At 40.4% G+C, this 20,309-nt stretch overlaps 1 protein-coding gene across 1 annotated transcript in view; it reads right to left on the bottom strand.

Annotated features, from left to right (window-relative positions):
• Positions 1-1,703, bottom strand: part of gareml (GRB2 associated, regulator of MAPK1-like) — a 51,423-nt gene extending 49,720 nt beyond the window's left edge. The window contains exons 1-2 of the mRNA XM_041865626.2: positions 1,453-1,703; positions 449-589 (exon numbers count right to left, since the gene is read on the bottom strand). Of these exons, the coding sequence (XP_041721560.1) occupies positions 449-589; positions 1,453-1,567 (256 nt within the window). The 5' untranslated portion in view covers positions 1,568-1,703. The remainder of the gene's footprint in view (positions 1-448; positions 590-1,452) is intronic.
• Positions 1,704-20,309: the final 18,606 nt, after the last annotated feature.

Here is a 20,309-nt window from a genome sequence, read left to right as displayed (position 1 = left end):
GTGTGTTATCACCCTGGTACTGGAGAGGTGTGTTATCACCCTGGTACTGGAGAGGTGTGTTATCACCCTGGTACTATAGAGGTGTGTTATCACCCTGGTACTGGAGAGGTGTGTTATCACCCTGGTACTGGAGAGGTGTGTTATCACCCTGGTACTGGAGAGGTGTGTTATCACCCTGGTACTGGAGAGGTGTGTTATCACCCTGGTACTGGAGAGGTGTGTTATCACCCTGGTACTGGAGAGGTGTGTTATCACCCTGGTACTGGAGAGGTGTGTTATCACCCTGGTACTATAGAGGTGTGTTATCACCCTGGTACTGGAGAGGTGTGTTATCACCCTGGTACTGGAGAGGTGTGTTATCACCCTGGTACTGGAGAGGTGTGTTATCACCCTGGTACTGGAGAGGTGTGTTATCACCCTGGTAGTGGAGAGGTGTGTGTGTTCTCACCCTGGTACTGGAGAGGGATGTCTATCTTTGGTCCGATGACGTAGTGTCCTTCTTCCAGAGAGAGAGCGGTGACGGTGGTCCACTGACGACAGGAGTGGAGTAGCACCATATCATCCTCACACAGACCCTCGACACACTCCCCTAGAGACACACACACACACACACACAACCATTAACACACTGACCTGACTGTGTGTATGTGTGTGTGTGTGACAACCCACTGTGGGGTCAACAGCCCTGTAAATAAATACCCACTTGGTGTCTGTCTGCCTGCCTGCCTGCCTGCCTGCCTGCCTGCCTGCCTGCCTGCCTGCCTGCCTGTCTGTCTGTCTGTCTGTCTGTCTGTCTGTCTGTCTGTCTGTCTGCCTGTCTGCCTGTCTGTCTGCCTACACAGAGGTCATGTTCTCACATTAATAACCGTGTCTGGTCCAACAGGGTGTAAATAGCAGCGCTTGAGTGAAGATAGTGTTTTTGGTTTAAAGGGTGTGTGTGTGTGTAGGGGGGGGTTGTTCAGTGTAGAATATCTGGCCCTAGGTTTCCTCACGCAGTTCGTTAGTATTCAGAACATTCACTGGCAGATTACATCATTTACATATGAAAAGCAGAGCAGGACTTTAGTTACACAACAGACACTTTGTGGTGGTTTGGCCAAACTGTTAAACAACTGACTGGGTACTGATGGTTAAACTGAAGACATGATGACAACTAGTCATCTTTAATACAGCTTAGAACATAGACTTACCCAAAGAACGTTTGCACATTTGTATAAACTATTTTTTTCCCATGGATGTGAACGTCTCCCCGTTCATCTCAACAGTTCAGATATTATTATTCTCCACTGTCTGTAGACATGGTTCAGTTTACCAGACGATATTGTGATAAGACTTAGCCCTATTGTTAGACTAAGAGAAGTGTATTGTCAGATAGAAAACCACTGAGGCTAGATTGAGATAGAAGGGAGGATAGAGGAGTGTGTGAGGTACATCCCAGAGGGCTGGTCTTACCGGGCGCCAGGCGGACGAGACAGGGCAAGCGGACCTTGCTGACCACAGCATCTAACGGAACTGATGCCGGGCTCCATGACACCTCCAACAGGCTGGCCCAAAGCTTCTCCATCATATCTCATACCGGCTCGATGTCATCATACCCCACACCTCTCTACACCGGGGTGCTGCTGCTCGCGCAGAGAGTCTCGCCATTTTTGAGAGAGAAAGTGCAAGGTGGGGAGCTCGCTAGCTCTGTTCCTGTGGGAACCTCCTCGTGGACATGTCCTCCTCCTCCAATCTCTCTCTCTCTCTAATGGAGCGTCACTCCCTCCCCATGAACAGCCAATCATTGACTCCAGCAGATCCTCCAGTAGACCTAGGGGACCGGGCGAGTTGTTTACTGAATGAGCTCAACTGAAATGCTCAAACTGTCGTGCAATGGTTGAGGGAGCGGACTGAAGCCTGTGGTAGCAGTGAATGGTTGAGGGAACGGACTGAAGCCTGTGGTAGCAGTGAATGGTTGAGGGAGCGGACTGAAGCCTGTGGTAGCAGTGAATGGTTGAGGGAACGGACTGAAGCCTGTGGTAGCAGTAAATGGTTGAGGGAGCGGACTGAAGCCTGTGGTAGCAGTGAATGGTTGAGGGAACGGACTGAAGCCTGTGGTAGCAGTAAATGGTTGAGGGAGCGAACTGAAGCCTGTGGTAGCAGTAAATGGTTGAGGGAACGGACTGAAGCCTGTGGTAGCAGTGAATGGTTGAGGGAGCGGACTGAAGCCTGTGGTAGCAGTAAATGGTTGAGGGAACGGACTGAAGCCTGTGGTAGCAGTGAATAGTTGAGGGAGCGGACTGAAGCCTGTGGTAGCAGTGAATGGTTGAGGGAGCGGACTGAAGCCTGTGGTAGCAGTAAATGGTTGAGGGAACGGACTGAAGCCTGTGGTAGCAGTGAATAGTTGAGGGAGCGGACTGAAGCCTGTGGTAGCAGTGAATGGTTGAGGGAGCGGACTGAAGCCTGTGGTAGCAGTGAATAGTTGAGGGAGCGGACTGAAGCCTGTGGTAGCAGTGAATGGTTGAGGGAGCGGACTGAAGCCTGTGGTAGCAGTGAATAGTTGAGGGAGCGGACTGAAGCCTGTGGTAGCAGAGAATGGTTGAGGGAGCGGACTGAAGCCTGTGGTAGCAGTGAATAGTTGAGGGAGCGGACTGAAGCCTGTGGTAGCAGTGAATGGTTGAGGGAGCGGACTGAAGCCTGTGGTAGCAGTGAATAGTTGAGGGAGCGGACTGAAGCCAGTGGTAGCAGTGAATGGTTGAGGGAGCGGACTGAAGCCAGTGGTAGCAGTGAATGGTTGAGGGAGCGGACTGAAGCCTGTGGTAGCAGTGAATTAATCTAACGGAATCATAATATCAATGACTGACTTCTACTACAGACCTCCCACTAAGCATTTACCAACAGTGACGTCTTTTGGGCGTATTTTCTTGGTCCTGATCACTGTGTCCAGATCATGTCATCTATGATTGGTTCAGATTTGGTCTGTTCTGGACCGGCCTTAATTTCAAAGTCAACAGATGTCCGGTCCGGCCCGGCCTATATTTGGCCAAAACAAAGATGTCTATAATTGGTTAAGATTTGGTTTGGTCAAGACCGGACCAAATCTGAACCAATCATGGACATCTATATTTCACAAGATTGGACAGCAGAGTAGATCACAGTACAGTAGAGCACAGTACAGTAAAGTGTACTGTATTGTACCCTACTTTACTTTAATGTACTCTACTGAACTAAACTGAACTCTACTCTACTGAACTGAACTCTACTCTACTGAACTAAACTGAACTCTATTCTACTGAACTAAACTGTACTGTACCCTACTGAACTAAACTGTACTCTACTCTACTGAACTAAACTGTACTGTACTCTACTGAACTAAACTGAACTCTACTCTTCTGAACTAAACTGAACTCTACTCTACTGAACTAAACTGTACTGTACTCTACTGAACTAAACTGAACTCTACTCTACTGAACTAAACTGTACTGTACTTTACTGAACTAAACTGAACTGTACTCTACTGAACTAAACTGAACTCTACTCTACTGAACTAAACTGAACTCTACTCTACTGAACTAAACTGTACTGTACTCTACTGAACTAAACTGAACTGTACTCTACTGAACTAAACTGAACTCTACTCTACTGAACTAAACTGAACTCTACTCTACTGAACTAAACTGTACTGTACTCTACTGAACTAAACTGAACTGTACTCTACTGAACTAAACTGAACTCTACTCTACTGAACTAAACTGAACTCTACTATACTGAACTAAACTGTACTGTACTCTACTGAACTAAACTGTACTCTACTCTACTGAACTAAACTGAACTGTACTCTATTGAACTAAAATGTACTGTACTCTACTGAACTAAACTGAACTACTCTACTGAACTAAACTGAACTCTACTCTACTGAACTAAACTGTACTGTACTCTACTGAACTAAACTGAACTGTACTCTACTGAACTAAACTGAAAGGAACTCTACTGAACTCTACTGAACTACTCTACTGAACTAAACTGAACTCTACTCTACTGAACTAAACTGTACTCTACTGAACTAAACTGAACTGCACTCTACTGAACTAAACTAAAATTTACTCTACTGAACCAAACTGAACTGTAGTCTACTGAACTAAACTGAACTACTCTACTGAACTAAACTGAACTACTCTACTGAACTAAACTGAACTCTACTCTACTGAACTAAACTGAACTGTACTCTACTGAACTAAACTGAACTCTACTCTACTAAACTAAACTGTACTCTACTGAACTAAACTGTACTGTACTCTACTGAACTAAACTGTACTCTACTCTACTGAACTAAACTGAACTGTAGTCTACTGAACTAAACTGAACTACTCTACTGAACTAAACTGAACAACTCTACTGAACTAAACTGAACTCTACTCTACTGAACTAAACTAAACTGAACTGTACTCTACTGAACTAAACTGAACTCTACTACACTGAACTAAACTGAACTGTACTCTATTGAACTAAACTGAACTCTACTCTACTGAACTAAACTGAACTCTACTGAACTAAACTCAAATCTACTCTACTGAAATAAACTGTACTGTACTGTACTGAAATAAACTGAACTGCAATTCCAAGCTCAATTCCAAGATGGCGAAGTAGTGCAGTCCTGTTTCTGTCGTGTGTCTGTAAATAGCCTGTAAATACCCTGTTTTTTTGTATTTTTCGTACATATTTCCCTATCAGACTTTTCATCCTTCTACAAAATATACTTTCCTGCAACCCGCCTCACTCAATGTGGAACGGATTCTATTCTATTTTTGACTTACCTTTATCTAGAATCTAGAATCTCCAGTTGAAACTAGCTAGCCAGCTAACTAGCTACTTGCTATTAGCCACAGCTAGCGGTGTTTCACCCAAAACATTGGATTTTTTCCGCGGGATTAATTTTAATCATTGGACATTGATCACCGGATATTCGGCCAGTCTGCACAGCGCGTTATCGACCCAGATCATATCAGTTTTTCCGCCGGAATCACTGAATCACTGGACCTTTAACTCCGGATTCATCGCTACCAGCTGGCTACAACAAAACGGACGCTGTGGCCTGGCTAATCATCCTGAGCTAGGCCCATCTCCCGGCTATCTACCTCTCTGTCAACCGGACGGGACCACCTAGTGTTGACACGAAGCCCCGCCGATCCTACACGACTGGTCTGCCGACGAAATCGTCTGATGTGGTTACGACGTTAACCAAGAAGATTCCATCCATCGGCTAGCCCTGGCCCGCTAGCACACGCTATCCGTGGCCTCTTACTCACTAAACTGAACTAGCTACTGAACTAGCTACTTGCTATTAGCCACAGCTAGCGGTGTTTCACCCAAAACATTGGATTTTTTTTCGCGGGATTAATTTTAATCATTGGACATTGATCACCGGATATTCGGCCAGTCTGCACACGCGTTATCGACCCAGATCATATCAGTTTTTCCGCCGGAATCACTGAATCACTGGACCTTTAACTCCGGATTCATCGCTACCAGCTGGCTACAACAAAACGGACGCTGTGGTCTGGCTAATCATCCTGAGCTAGGCCCATCTCCCGGCTATCTACCTCTCTGTCAACCGGACGGGACCACCTAGTGTTGACACGAAGCCCCGCCGATCCTACACGACTGGTCTGCCGACGAAATCGTCTGTGGTTACGACGTTAACCACGAAGATTCCATCCATCTGCTAGCCCTGGCCCGCTAGCACACGCTATCCGTGGCCTCTTACTCACAAGTGCTTCACCACCGGACCTTATGATAACTCAGCTATACAGCTGATATCTGCTGGACTGTTCCTTTTTACGGTACTACATCCTGTTTATGTTTAGCCTCAGCCCAAACATGGTTAGTTTATTGTTGTTTTGGTTATTTCTAATTGTACTATATCACTGTAGACCCCCAGCCTAGCTAAACCTGCCTTAGATAGCTCCTTTGTCCCTCCCCCATACACTCAGAGACCGACTCAATTGATGCCTCTAGAGATACTATCTCTTTCATTGTTACCCAACGCTTAGGTTTACCTCCACTTTACTCATATCCTTCCATATCCTTGTCTGTACATAATGCCCTGAATCTTTTCTATAACACCCGGAAATCTGCCCCCTTTATTCTATGTACCCAACGCACTAGAAGACCAGTTCTTAAAGCCTTTAGCCGTATCCTTATTCTAGTCCTCCTCTGTTCCTCTGGTGATGTAGAGGCTAACCCAGGCCCTGCAGCCCTCAGTATCACTCCTACTCCCCAGGCGCTATCATTTGATGACTTCTGTAATCGCAAAAGTCTTGGTTTCTTGCACATAAATATCAGAAGTCTACTTCCTAAGTTTGAGTTATTCACTGCGTTAGCACACTCTGCCAACCCTGATGTTCTAGCAGTGTCTGAATCCTGGCTCAGGAAGGCCACCAAAAATTCTGACATTTCCATCCCCAACTATAACATTTTCCGTCTAGATAGAACTGCCAAAGGGGGTGGAGTTGCAATCTACTGTAGAGATAGCCTGCAGAGCTCCATCATACTATCCAGGTCTGTGCCCAAACAGTTTGAGCTTCTGCTTCTAAAAATCCACCTTTCCAGAAATAAGTCTCTCACTGTTGCCGCTTGCTACAGACCCCCCTCAGCCCCCAGCTGTGCCCTGGACACCATATGTGAATTGATTGCCCCCCATTTATCCTCAGAGTTTGTACTGCTTGGTGACCTAAATTGGGATATACTTAATACCCCAGCCATCCTACAATCCAAGCTAGATGCCCTCAACCTCACGCAAATTATCAACGAACCTACCAGGTACAACCCTAAATCCGTAAACATGGGTACCCTCATAGATATCATCCTGACTAACATACCCTCTAAATACATCTCAGCTGTCTTCAACCAGGATCTCAGCGATCACTGCCTTATTGCCTGCGTCCGTAACGGGTCCGCGGTCAAACGACCACCCTCATCACTGTCAAACGCTCCCTAAAACACTTTAGCGAGGAGGCCTTCCTAATTGACCTGGCCCAGGTATCCTGGATGGATATAGATCTCATTCCGTCAGTAGAGGATGCCTGGTTGTTCCTTAAAAGTAATTTCCTCTCAATCTTAAATAAACATGCCCCATTCAAAAAAATACAGAACTAAGAACCGATATAGCCCCTGGTTCTCTCAGACTTGACTGCCCTTGACCAGCACAAAAACATCCTGTGGCGTACAGCATTAGCATCAAATAGCCCCCGCGATATGCAACTTTTCAGGGAAGTTAGGAACCAATATACACAAGCAGTCAGGAAAGCAAAGGCTAACTTTTTTCAAACAGAAATTTGCATCCTGTAGCACTAACTCCAAAAAAGTTTTGGGACACTGTAAAGTCCATGGAGAATAAGAGCACTTCCTCCCAGATGCCCACTGCACTGAGGCTAGGAAACACTATCACCACCGATAAATCTACAATAATCGAGAATTTCAGCAAGCATTTTGCTACAGCTGGCCATGCTTTCCATCTGGCTACCACTAACCCGGCCACCAACTCTGCACCCTCTGCTGCAACTTGCCCATGCCCCCCCCGCTTCTCCTTCACACAAATTCAGACAGCTGATGTTTTGAAAGCGCTGCAAAATCTGGACCCCTACAAATCAGCTGGGCTAGACAATCTGGACCCTTTCTTTCTAAAACTAGCCGCCGAAATTGTCGCAACCCCTATTACTAGTCTGTTCAACCTCTCTTTCATAACGTCTGAGATCCCCCGAATTGGAAAGCTGCCGCGGTCATCCCCCTCTTCAAAGGGGGTGACACTCCTAGATCCAAACTGCTACAGACCTATATCCATCCTGCCCTGCCTTTCGAAAGTATTCGAAAGCCAAGTTAACAAACAGATCATCGACCATTTCGAATACCACCGTACCTTCTCCGCTATGCAATCCGGTTTCCGAGCTGGTCACGGGTGCACTTCAGCCACGCTCAAGGTCCTAAACGATATTATAACCGCGATTGATAATAGACAGTACTGTGCAGCCGTCTTCATCGACCTGGCCAAGGCTTTCGACTCTGTCAACCACCGCATTCTTATTGGCAGACTAAATAGCCTTGGTTTCTCAAATGACTGCCTCGCCTGGTTCACCAACTACTTCTCAGATAGAGTTCAGTGTGTCAAATCGGAGGGCCTGTTGTCTGGACCTATGGCAGTCTCTATGGGGGTGCCACAGGGTTCAATTCTTGGGCCGACACTTTTCTCCGTGTATATCAATGATGTCGCTCTTGCTGCTGGTGACTCTCAGATCCACCTCTACGCAGACGACACCATTTTGTATACATCTGGCCCTTCATTGGACACTGTGTTAACAAACCTCCAAACGAGCTTCAATGCCATACAACAATCCTTCAGTAGCCTTCAACTGCTCTTAAACACTAGTAAAACTAAATGCATGCTTTTCAATCGAACGCTGCTAGCACCCGCCCACCCGACTAGAATCACCACTTCGACGGGTCTGACCTAGAGTATGTGGACAACTACAAATATCTAGGTGTCTGGTTAGACTGTAAACTCAACTTCCAGACTCACATAAAGAATCTCCAATCCAAAGTTAAATCTAGAATCGGCTTCCTATTTCGCAACAAAGCCTCCTTCACTCATGCTGCCAAACATGCCCTCGTAAAACTGACTATCCTACCGATCCTTGACTTCGGCGATGTCATTTACAAAATAGCCTCCAACACTCTACTCAGCAAATTGGATGTAGTCTATCACAGTGCCATCCGTTTTGTCTCCAAAGCCCCATACACTACCCACCACTGTGACCTGTACACTCTTGTTGGCTGGTCCTCACTACATGTTCGTCGTCAAACCCACTGGCTCCAGGCCATCTATAAATCACTGCTAGGCAAATCCCCGCCTTATCTTAGCTCATTGGTCACCATAGCAGCACCCACCCGTAGTCTGCGCTCCAGCAGGTATATCTCTCTGGTCATTCGCAAAGCCAACACCTCCTTTGGCCGCCATTCCTTCCAGTTCTCTGCTTCCAATGACTGGAACGAATTGCAAAAATCTCTGAAGCTGGAGACTCTTATCTCCCTCAATAACTTTAAGCATCAGTTGTCAGAGCACCTTACCGATCACTGCACCTGTACACAGCCCATCTGAAATTAGCCCACCCAACTACCTCATCCCTATATTGTTATTTATTTTGCTCTTTTGCACCCCAGTATCTCTATTTGCACATAATCTCTTGCACATCTAGCATTCCAGTGTTAATACTATTGTAATTATTCTGCACTATAGCCTATTTATTGCCTTACCTCCATAACTTGCTACATTTGCACACACTGTATATATATTTTCTGTTGTATTTCTGACTTTATGTTTTTTTTTACCCCATATGTAACTCTGTGTTGTTTTTATTGCACTACTTTGCTTTATCTTGGCCAGGTCGCAGTTGTAAATGAGAACCTGTTCTCAACTGGCTTACCTGGTTAAATAAAGGTGAAATAAAAAAAAATAAAAAAAACTCTACTGAACTAAACTGAACTCTACTCTACTGAACTAAACTATACTGTACCATACTGAACTAAACTGTACTGTACTCTACTGAACTAAACTGAACTACCCTACTGAACTAAACTGTACTGTACTCTATTGAACTAAACTGAACTGTAGTCTACTGAACTAAACTGAACTACTCTACTGAACTAAACTGAACTACTCTACTGAACTAAACTGAACACTACTCTACTAAACTAAACTGTACTCTACTGAACTAAACTGAACCGCACTCTACTGAACTAAACTGAACTGTACTCTACTGAACTAAACTGTACTGTACTCTACTGAACTAAACGGTACTCTACTCTACTTAACTAAACTGAACTGTAGTCTACTGAACTAAACTGAACTACTCTACTGAACTAAACTGAACTACTCTACTGAACTAAACTGAACTCTACTCTACTGAACTAAACTGAACTGTACTCTACTGAACTAAACTGAACTCTACTCCACTAAACTAAACTTAACTGTACTCTACTGAACTAAACTGAACTCTACTCTACTGAACTAAACTGAACTCTACTGAACTAAACGAAAATCTACTCTACTGAAATAAACTGTACTGTACTCTACTGAAATAAACTGAACTGCACTCTACTGAACTAAACTGAACTCTACTGAACTAAACGAAAATCTACTCTACTGAAATAAACTGTACTGTACTCTACTGAAATAAACTGAACTGCACTCTACTGAACTAAACTGAACTCTACTCTACTGAACTAAATTATACTGTACCCTACTGAACTAAACTGTACTCTACCTCTATTGAACTAAACGGTACTGTACTCTACTGAACTAAACTGAACTGTACTCTACTGAACTAAAATTAACTCTACTCTACTGAACTAAACTGTACTGTTCTCTAATGAACTAAACTGTACTCTACCTCTATTGAACTAAACTGTACCCTACTCAACTGAACTAAACTGTACTGTACTCTACTGAACTAAACTGAACTACTCTACTGAACTAAACTGTACTGTACTCTACTGAACTTAACTGAACTGCACTATACTGAACTAAACTGAACTCTACTCAACTAAACTGTACTGTACCCTACTGACTAAAATGTACTCTACTGAACTAAACGGTACTGTACTCTACTGAACTAAACGGTACTGTACTCTACTGAACTAAACTGTACTCTACTCTACTGAACTAAACTGTACTGTACCCTACTGAACTAAACTGAACTCTACTCTACTGAACTAAACTGAACTCTACTCTACTGAACTACACTGTACTGTACCCTACTGAACTAAACTGTACTGTACTCCACTGAACTAAACTGTACTCTACTCTACTGAACTAAACTGTACTGTACCCTACTGAACTAAACTGAACTCTACTCTACTGAACTATACAGAACTCTACTCTACTGAACTAAACTGAACTCTACTCTACTGAACTACACTGTACTCTACTGAACTAAACTGTACTACTCTACTGAACTAAACTGAACTCTACTCTACTGAACTAAACAGAACTACCCTACTGAACTAAACTGTACTCTACCTCTACTGAACTAAACTGTACTGTACTCGAATGAACTAAACTGTACTACTCTACTGAACTAAACAGAACTTACTCTACTGAACTAAACTGAACTGTACTCTACTGAACTAAACTGTACTGTACTCTACTGAACTAAACTGAACTCTACTCTACTGAACTAAACTGTACTGTACTCTACTGAACTAAACTGAAGTACTGAATCTACTCTACTGAACTAAACTGGACTGTACTCTACTGAACTAAACTGTACTCTACTCTACTGAACTAAACTGAACTGTACTCTACTGAACTAAACTGAACTACTCTACTGAACTAAACTGAACTCTACCCTACTGAACTAAACTGAAATACTGTACTGAACTAAACTGTACTACTCTACTGAACTAAACAGAACGTACTCTACTGAACTAAACTGAACTGTACTCTACTGAACTAAACTGTACTGTACTCTACTGAACTAAACTGAACTACTCTACTGAACTAAACTGAACGTACTCTACTGAACTAAACTGAACTGTACTCTACTGAACTAAACTGTACTGTACTCTACTGAACTAAACTGTACTCTACTCTACTGAACTAAACTGTACTGTACTCTACTGAACTAAACTGTACTGTACTCCACTGAACTAAACTGAACTCTACTCTACTGAACTAAACTGTACTGTACTCTACTGAACTAAACTGTACTGTACTCTACTGAACTAAACTGAACTGTACTCTACTGAACTAAACTGTACTCTACTCTACTGAACTAAACTGTACTGTACTCTACTGAACTAAACTGAACTACTCTACTGAACTAAACAGAAAATCTACTCTACTGAACTAAACTGAACTGTACTCTACTGAACTAAACTGTACTGTACTCTACTGAACTAAACTGTACTCTACTCTACTGAACTAAACTGTACTGTACTCTACTGAACTAAACTGAACTGTACTCTACTGAACTAAACTGTACTGTACTCTACTGAACTAAACTGAACTGTACTCTACTGAACTAAACTGAACTCTACTCTACTAAACTAAACTGTACTCTACTGAACTAAACTGAACTGCACTCTACTGAACTCTACTCTACTGAACTAAACTGGACTGTACCCTACTGAACTAAACTGTACTCTACTCTATTGAACTAAACTGAACTGTAGTCTACTGAACTAAACTGAACTACTCTACTGAACTAAACTGAACTACTCTACTGAACTAAACTGAACACTACTCTACTAAACTAAACTGTACTCTACTGAACTAAACTGAACCGCACTCTACTGAACTAAACTGAACTGTACTCTACTGAACTAAACTGTACTGTACTCTACTGAACTAAACGGTACTCTACTCTACTTAACTAAACTGAACTGTAGTCTACTGAACTAAACTGAACTACTCTACTGAACTAAACTGAACTACTCTACTGAACTAAACTGAACTCTACTCTACTGAACTAAACTGAACTGTACTCTACTGAACTAAACTGAACTCTACTCCACTAAACTAAACTTAACTGTACTCTACTGAACTAAACTGAACTCTACTGAACTAAACGAAAATCTACTCTACTGAAATAAACTGTACTGTACTCTACTGAAATAAACTGAACTGCACTCTACTGAACTAAACTGAACTCTACTGAACTAAACGAAAATCTACTCTACTGAAATAAACTGTACTGTACTCTACTGAAATAAACTGAACTGCACTCTACTGAACTAAACTGAACTCTACTCTACTGAACTAAATTATACTGTACCCTACTGAACTAAACTGTACTCTACCTCTATTGAACTAAACGGTACTGTACTCTACTGAACTAAACTGTACTGTACTCTACTGAACTAAAATTAACTCTACTCTACTGAACTAAACTGTACTGTTCTCTAATGAACTAAACTGTACTCTACCTCTATTGAACTAAACTGTACCCTACTCAACTGAACTAAACTGTACTGTACTCTACTGAACTAAACTGAACTACTCTACTGAACTAAACTGTACTGTACTCTACTGAACTTAACTGAACTGCACTATACTGAACTAAACTGAACTCTACTCAACTAAACTGTACTGTACCCTACTGACTAAAGATGTACTCTACTGAACTAAACGGTACTGTACTCTACTGAACTAAACGGTACTGTACTCTACTGAACTAAACTGTACTCTACTCTACTGAACTAAACTGTACTGTACCCTACTGAACTAAACTGAACTCTACTCTACTGAACTAAACTGAACTCTACTCTACTGAACTACACTGTACTGTACCCTACTGAACTAAACTGTACTGTACTCCACTGAACTAAACTGTACTCTACTCTACTGAACTAAACTGTACTGTACCCTACTGAACTAAACTGAACTCTACTCTACTGAACTATACTGAACTGTACTCTACTGAACTAAACTGAACTCTACTCTACTGAACTACACTGTACTCTACTGAACTAAACTGTACTACTCTACTGAACTAAACTGAACTCTACTCTACTGAACTAAACAGAACTACCCTACTGAACTAAACTGTACTCTACCTCTACTGAACTAAACTGTACTGTACTCGAATGAACTAAACTGTACTGAACTCTACTGAACTGAACTAAACTGAACTGTACTTTACTGAACTAAACTGAACTCTACTCTACTGAACTAAACTGAACTGTACTCTACTGAACTAAACTGAACTCTACTCTACTAAACTAAACTGTACTCTACTGAACTAAACTGAACTGCACTCTACTGAACTCTACTCTACTGAACTAAACTGGACTGTACCCTACTGAACTAAACTGTACTCTACTCTATTGAACTAAACTGAACTGTAGTCTACTGAACTAAACTGAACTACTCTACTGAACTAAACTGAACTACTCTACTGAACTAAACTGAACACTACTCTACTAAACTAAACTGTACTCTACTGAACTAAACTGAACCGCACTCTACTGAACTAAACTGAACTGTACTCTACTGAACTAAACTGTACTGTACTCTACTGAACTAAACGGTACTCTACTCTACTTAACTAAACTGAACTGTAGTCTACTGAACTAAACTGAACTACTCTACTGAACTAAACTGAACTACTCTACTGAACTAAACTGAACTCTACTCTACTGAACTAAACTGAACTGTACTCTACTGAACTAAACTGAACTCTACTCCACTAAACTAAACTTAACTGTACTCTACTGAACTAAACTGAACTCTACTCTACTGAACTAAACTGAACTCTACTGAACTAAACGAAAATCTACTCTACTGAAATAAACTGTACTGTACTCTACTGAAATAAACTGAACTGCACTCTACTGAACTAAACTGAACTCTACTGAACTAAACGAAAATCTACTCTACTGAAATAAACTGTACTGTACTCTACTGAAATAAACTGAACTGCACTCTACTGAACTAAACTGAACTCTACTCTACTGAACTAAATTATACTGTACCCTACTGAACTAAACTGTACTCTACCTCTATTGAACTAAACGGTACTGTACTCTACTGAACTAAACTGAACTGTACTCTACTGAACTAAAATTAACTCTACTCTACTGAACTAAACTGTACTGTTCTCTAATGAACTAAACTGTACTCTACCTCTATTGAACTAAACTGTACCCTACTCAACTGAACTAAACTGTACTGTACTCTACTGAACTAAACTGAACTACTCTACTGAACTAAACTGTACTGTACTCTACTGAACTTAACTGAACTGCACTATACTGAACTAAACTGAACTCTACTCAACTAAACTGTACTTAACCCTACTGACTAAAATGTACTCTACTGAACTAAACGGTACTGTACTCTACTGAACTAAACGGTACTGTACTCTACTGAACTAAACTGTACTCTACTCTACTGAACTAAACTGTACTGTACCCTACTGAACTAAACTGAACTCTACTCTACTGAACTAAACTGAACTCTACTCTACTGAACTACACTGTACTGTACCCTACTGAACTAAACTGTACTGTACTCCACTGAACTAAACTGTACTCTACTCTACTGAACTAAACTGTACTGTACCCTACTGAACTAAACTGAACTCTACTCTACTGAACTATACAGAACTCTACTCTACTGAACTAAACTGAACTCTACTCTACTGAACTACACTGTACTCTACTGAACTAAACTGTACTACTCTACTGAACTAAACTGAACTCTACTCTACTGAACTAAACAGAACTACTCTACTGAACTAAACTGAACTGTACTCTACTGAACTAAACTGTACTGTACTCTACTGAACTAAACTGAACTACTCTACTGAACTAAACAGAACTACTCTACTGAACTAAACTGAACTGTACTCTACTGAACTAAACTGTACTGTACTCTACTGAACTAAACTGTACTCTACTCTACTGAACTAAACTGTACTGTACTCTACTGAACTAAACTGTACTGTACTCTACTTAACTAAACTGTACTGTACTCTACTGAACTAAACTGTACTCTACTCTACTGAACTAAACTGAACTACTCTACTGAACTAAACTGAACTACTCTACTGAACTAAACTGAACTCTACCCTACTGAACTAAACTGTACTGTACTGAACTAAACTGTACTACTCTACTGAACTAAACAGAACTACTCTACTGAACTAAACTGAACTGTACTCTACTGAACTAAACTGTACTGTACTCTACTGAACTAAACTGAACTACTCTACTGAACTAAACAGAACTACTCTACTGAACTAAACTGAACTGTACTCTACTGAACTAAACTGTACTGTACTCTACTGAACTAAACTGTACTCTACTCTACTGAACTAAACTGTACTGTACTCTACTGAACTAAACTGTACTGTACTCTACTGAACTAAACTGAACTCTACTCTACTGAACTAAACTGTACTGTACCCTACTGAACTAAACTGTACTGTACTCTACTGAACTAAACTGTACTGTACTCTACTGAACTAAACTGTACTCTACTCTACTGAACTAAACTGTACTGTACTCTACTGAACTAAACTGAACTACTCTACTGAACTAAACAGAACTACTCTACTGAACTAAACTGAACTGTACTCTACTGAACTAAACTGTACTGTACTCTACTGAACTAAACTGTACTCTACTCTACTGAACTAAACTGTACTGTACTCTACTGAACTAAACTGAACTGTACTCTACTGAACTAAACTGTACTCTACTCTACTCAACTAAACTGTACTGTACCCTACTGAACTAAACTGTACTGTACTCTACTGAACTAAACTGTACTGTACTCTACTGAACTAAACTGTACTCTACTCTACTGAACTAAACTGAACTACTCTACTGAACTAAACTGAACTACTCTACTGAACTAAACTGAACTGTACTCTACTGAACTAAACTGTACTCTACTCTACTTAACTAAACTGAACTGTAGTCTACTGAACTAAACTGAACTACTCTACTGAACTAAACTGAACTACTCTACTGAACTAAACTGAACTCTACTCTACTGAACTAAACTGAACTGTACTCTACTGAACTAAACTGAACTCTACTCCACCAAACTAAACTTAACTGTACTCTACTGAACTAAACTGAACTCTACTCTACTGAACTAAACTGAACTCTACTGAACTAAACGAAAATCTACTCTACTGAAATAAACTGTACTGTACTCTACTGAAATAAACTGAACTGCACTCTACTGAACTAAACTGACACTCTACTGAACTAAACGAAAATCTACTCTACTGAACTAAACTGTACTGTACTCTACTGAAATAAACTGAACTGCACTCTACTGAACTAAACTGAACTCTACTGAACTAAACGAAAATCTACTCTACTGAAATAAACTGTACTGTACTCTACAGAAATAAACTGTACTGTACTCTACTGAACTAAACAGAACTACTCTACTGAACTAAACTGAACTCTACTCTACTGAACTAAACTGAACTGTACTCTACTGAACTAAACTGAACTCTACTCCACTAAACTAAACTTAACTGTACTCTACTGAAATAAACTGTACTGCACTCTACTGAACTAAACTGAACTCTACTGAACTAAACAAAATCTACTCTACTGAAATAAACTGTACTGTACTCTACTGAAATAAACTGAACTGTACCCTACTGAACTAAACTGTACTCTACCTCTATTGAACTAAACGGTACTGTACTCTACTGAACTAAACTGAACTGTACTCTACTGAACTAAAATTAACTCTACTCTACTGAACTAAACTGTACTGTTCTCTAATGAACTAAACTGTACTCTACCTCTATTGAACTAAACTGTACCCTACTCTACTGAACAAAACTGAACTGTATCTATGAACTAAACTGTACTGTACCCTACTGAACTTAACTGAACTGAACTCTACTGAACAAAACTGAACTGTACTCTACTGAACTAAACTGTACTGTACTCTACTGAACTTAACTGAACTGCACTATACTGAACTAAACTGAACTCTACTCAACTAAACCGTACTGTACCCTACTGACTAAAATGTACTCTACTGAACTAAACGGTACTGTACTCTACTGAACTAAACGGTACTGTACTCTACTGAACTAAACTGTACTCTACTCTACTGAACTAAACTGTACTGTACCCTACTGAACTAAACTGAACTCTACTCTACTGAACTAAACTGAACTCTACTCTACTGAACTACACTGTACTGTACCCTACTGAACTAAACTGTACTGTACTCTACTGAACTAAACTGTACTCTACTCTACTGAACTAAACTGTACTGTACCCTACTGAACTAAACTGAACTCTACTCTACTGAACTATACAGAACTCTACTCTACTGAACTAAACTGAACTCTACTCTACTGAACTACACTGTACTGTACTACTGAACTAAACGGTACTGTACCCTACTGAACTAAACTGTACTGTACTCTACTGAACTAAACTGTACTGTACTCTACTGAACTAAACTGTACTGTACTCTACTGAACTAAACTGAACTACTCTACTGAACTAAACTGAACTACGCTACTGAACTAAACTGAACTGTACTCTACTGAACTAAACTGTACTGTACTCTACTGAACTAAACTGTACTGTACTCTACTGAACTAAACTGTACTCTACTCTACTGAACTAAACTGAACTACTCTACTGAACTAAACTGAACTACTCTACTGAACTAAACTGAACTCTACTCTACTGAACTAAACTGTACTGTACTGAAATATACTGAACTAAACTGTACTACTCTACTGAACTAAACAGAACTACTCTACTGAACTAAACTGAACTGTACTCTACTGAACTAAACTGTACTGTACTCTACTGAACTAAACTGAACTACTCTACTGAACTAAACAGAACTACTCTACTGAACTAAACTGAACTGTACTCTACTGAACTAAACTGTACTGTACTCTACTGAACTAAACTGTACTCTACTCTACTGAACTAAACTGTACTGTACTCTACTGAACTAAACTGAACTGTACTCTACTGAACTAAACTGTACTCTACTCTACTGAACTAAACTGTACTGTACTCTACTGAACTAAACTGAACTGTACTCTACTGAACTAAACTGTACTGTACTCTACTGAACTAAACTGAACTCTACTCCACTGAACTAAACTGAACTGCACTCTACTGAACTAAACTGAACTCTACTCTACTGAACTAAACTGTACTGTACTCTACTGAACTAAACTGTACTGCACCCTACTGAACTAAACTGTACTGTACTCTACTGAACTAAACGGTACTGTACTCTACTGAACTAAACTGAACTGTACTCTACTGAACTAAACTGAACTGTACTCTACTGAACTAAACTGTACTGTACTCTAATGAACTAAACTGAACTACTCTACTGAACTAAACTGAACTGTACTCTACTGAACTAAACTGTACTTCTACTGAACTAAACTGAACTTTACTCCACTGAACTAAACTGAACTGTACTCTACTGAAATAAACTGAACTGTACTCTACTGAAATAAACTGAACTGCACTACTGAACTAAACTGAACTCTACTCTACTGAACTAAATTATACTGTACCCTAACGAACTAAACTGTACTCTACCTCTATTGAACTAAACTGTACTGTACTCTACTGAACTAAACTGAACTGTACTCTACTGAACTAAAATTAACTCTACTCTACTGAACTAAACTGTACTGTACTCTACTGAACTAAACTGTACTGTACTCTAATGAACTAAACTGTACTCTACTCTACTGAACTTAACTGAACTGCACTCTACTGAACTAAACTGAACTACTCTACTGAACTAAACTGAACTGTACTCTACTGAACTAAACTGTACTCTACTCTACTTAACTAAACTGAACTGTAGTCTACTGAACTAAACTGAACTACTCTACTGAACTAAACTGAACTACTCTACTGAACTAAACTGAACTCTACTCTACTGAACTAAACTGAACTGTACTCTACTGAACTAAACTGAACTCTACTCCACCAAACTAAACTTAACTGTACTCTACTGAACTAAACTGAACTCTACTCTACTGAACTAAACTGAACTCTACTGAACTAAACGAAAATCTACTCTACTGAAATAAACTGTACTGTACTCTACTGAAATAAACTGAACTGCACTCTACTGAACTAAACTGAACTCTACTGAACTAAACGAAAATCTACTCTACTGAAATAAACTGTACTGTACTCTACTGAAATAAACTGAACTGCACTCTACTGAACTAAACTGAACTCTACTGAACTAAACGAAAATCTACTCTACTGAAATAAACTGTACTGTACTCTACAGAAATAAACTGTACTGTACTCTACTGAACTAAACAGAACTACTCTACTGAACTAAACTGAACTCTACTCTACTGAACTAAACTGAACTGTACTCTACTGAACTAAACTGAACTCTACTCCACTAAACTAAACTTAACTGTACTCTACTGAAATAAACTGAACTGCACTCTACTGAACTAAACTGAACTCTACTGAACTAAACAAAAATCTACTCTACTGAAATAAACTGTACTGTACTCTACTGAAATAAACTGAACTGTACCCTACTGAACTAAACTGTACTCTACCTCTATTGAACTAAACGGTACTGTACTCTACTGAACTAAACTGAACTGTACTCTACTGAACTAAAATTAACTCTACTCTACTGAACTAAACTGTACTGTACTCTAATGAACTAAACTGTACTCTACCTCTATTGAACTAAACTGTACCCTACTCTACTGAACAAAACTGAACTGTACTCTAATGAACTAAACTGTACTGTACCCTACTGAACT

Source organism: Coregonus clupeaformis, chromosome 36, assembly GCF_020615455.1.
Source record: "Coregonus clupeaformis isolate EN_2021a chromosome 36, ASM2061545v1, whole genome shotgun sequence".
NCBI lineage: Eukaryota > Metazoa > Chordata > Actinopteri > Salmoniformes > Salmonidae > Coregonus > Coregonus clupeaformis.
The sequence above is the reverse complement of the archived record's forward strand: the minus strand, read 5'-3'. Positions and strand labels throughout refer to the sequence as shown.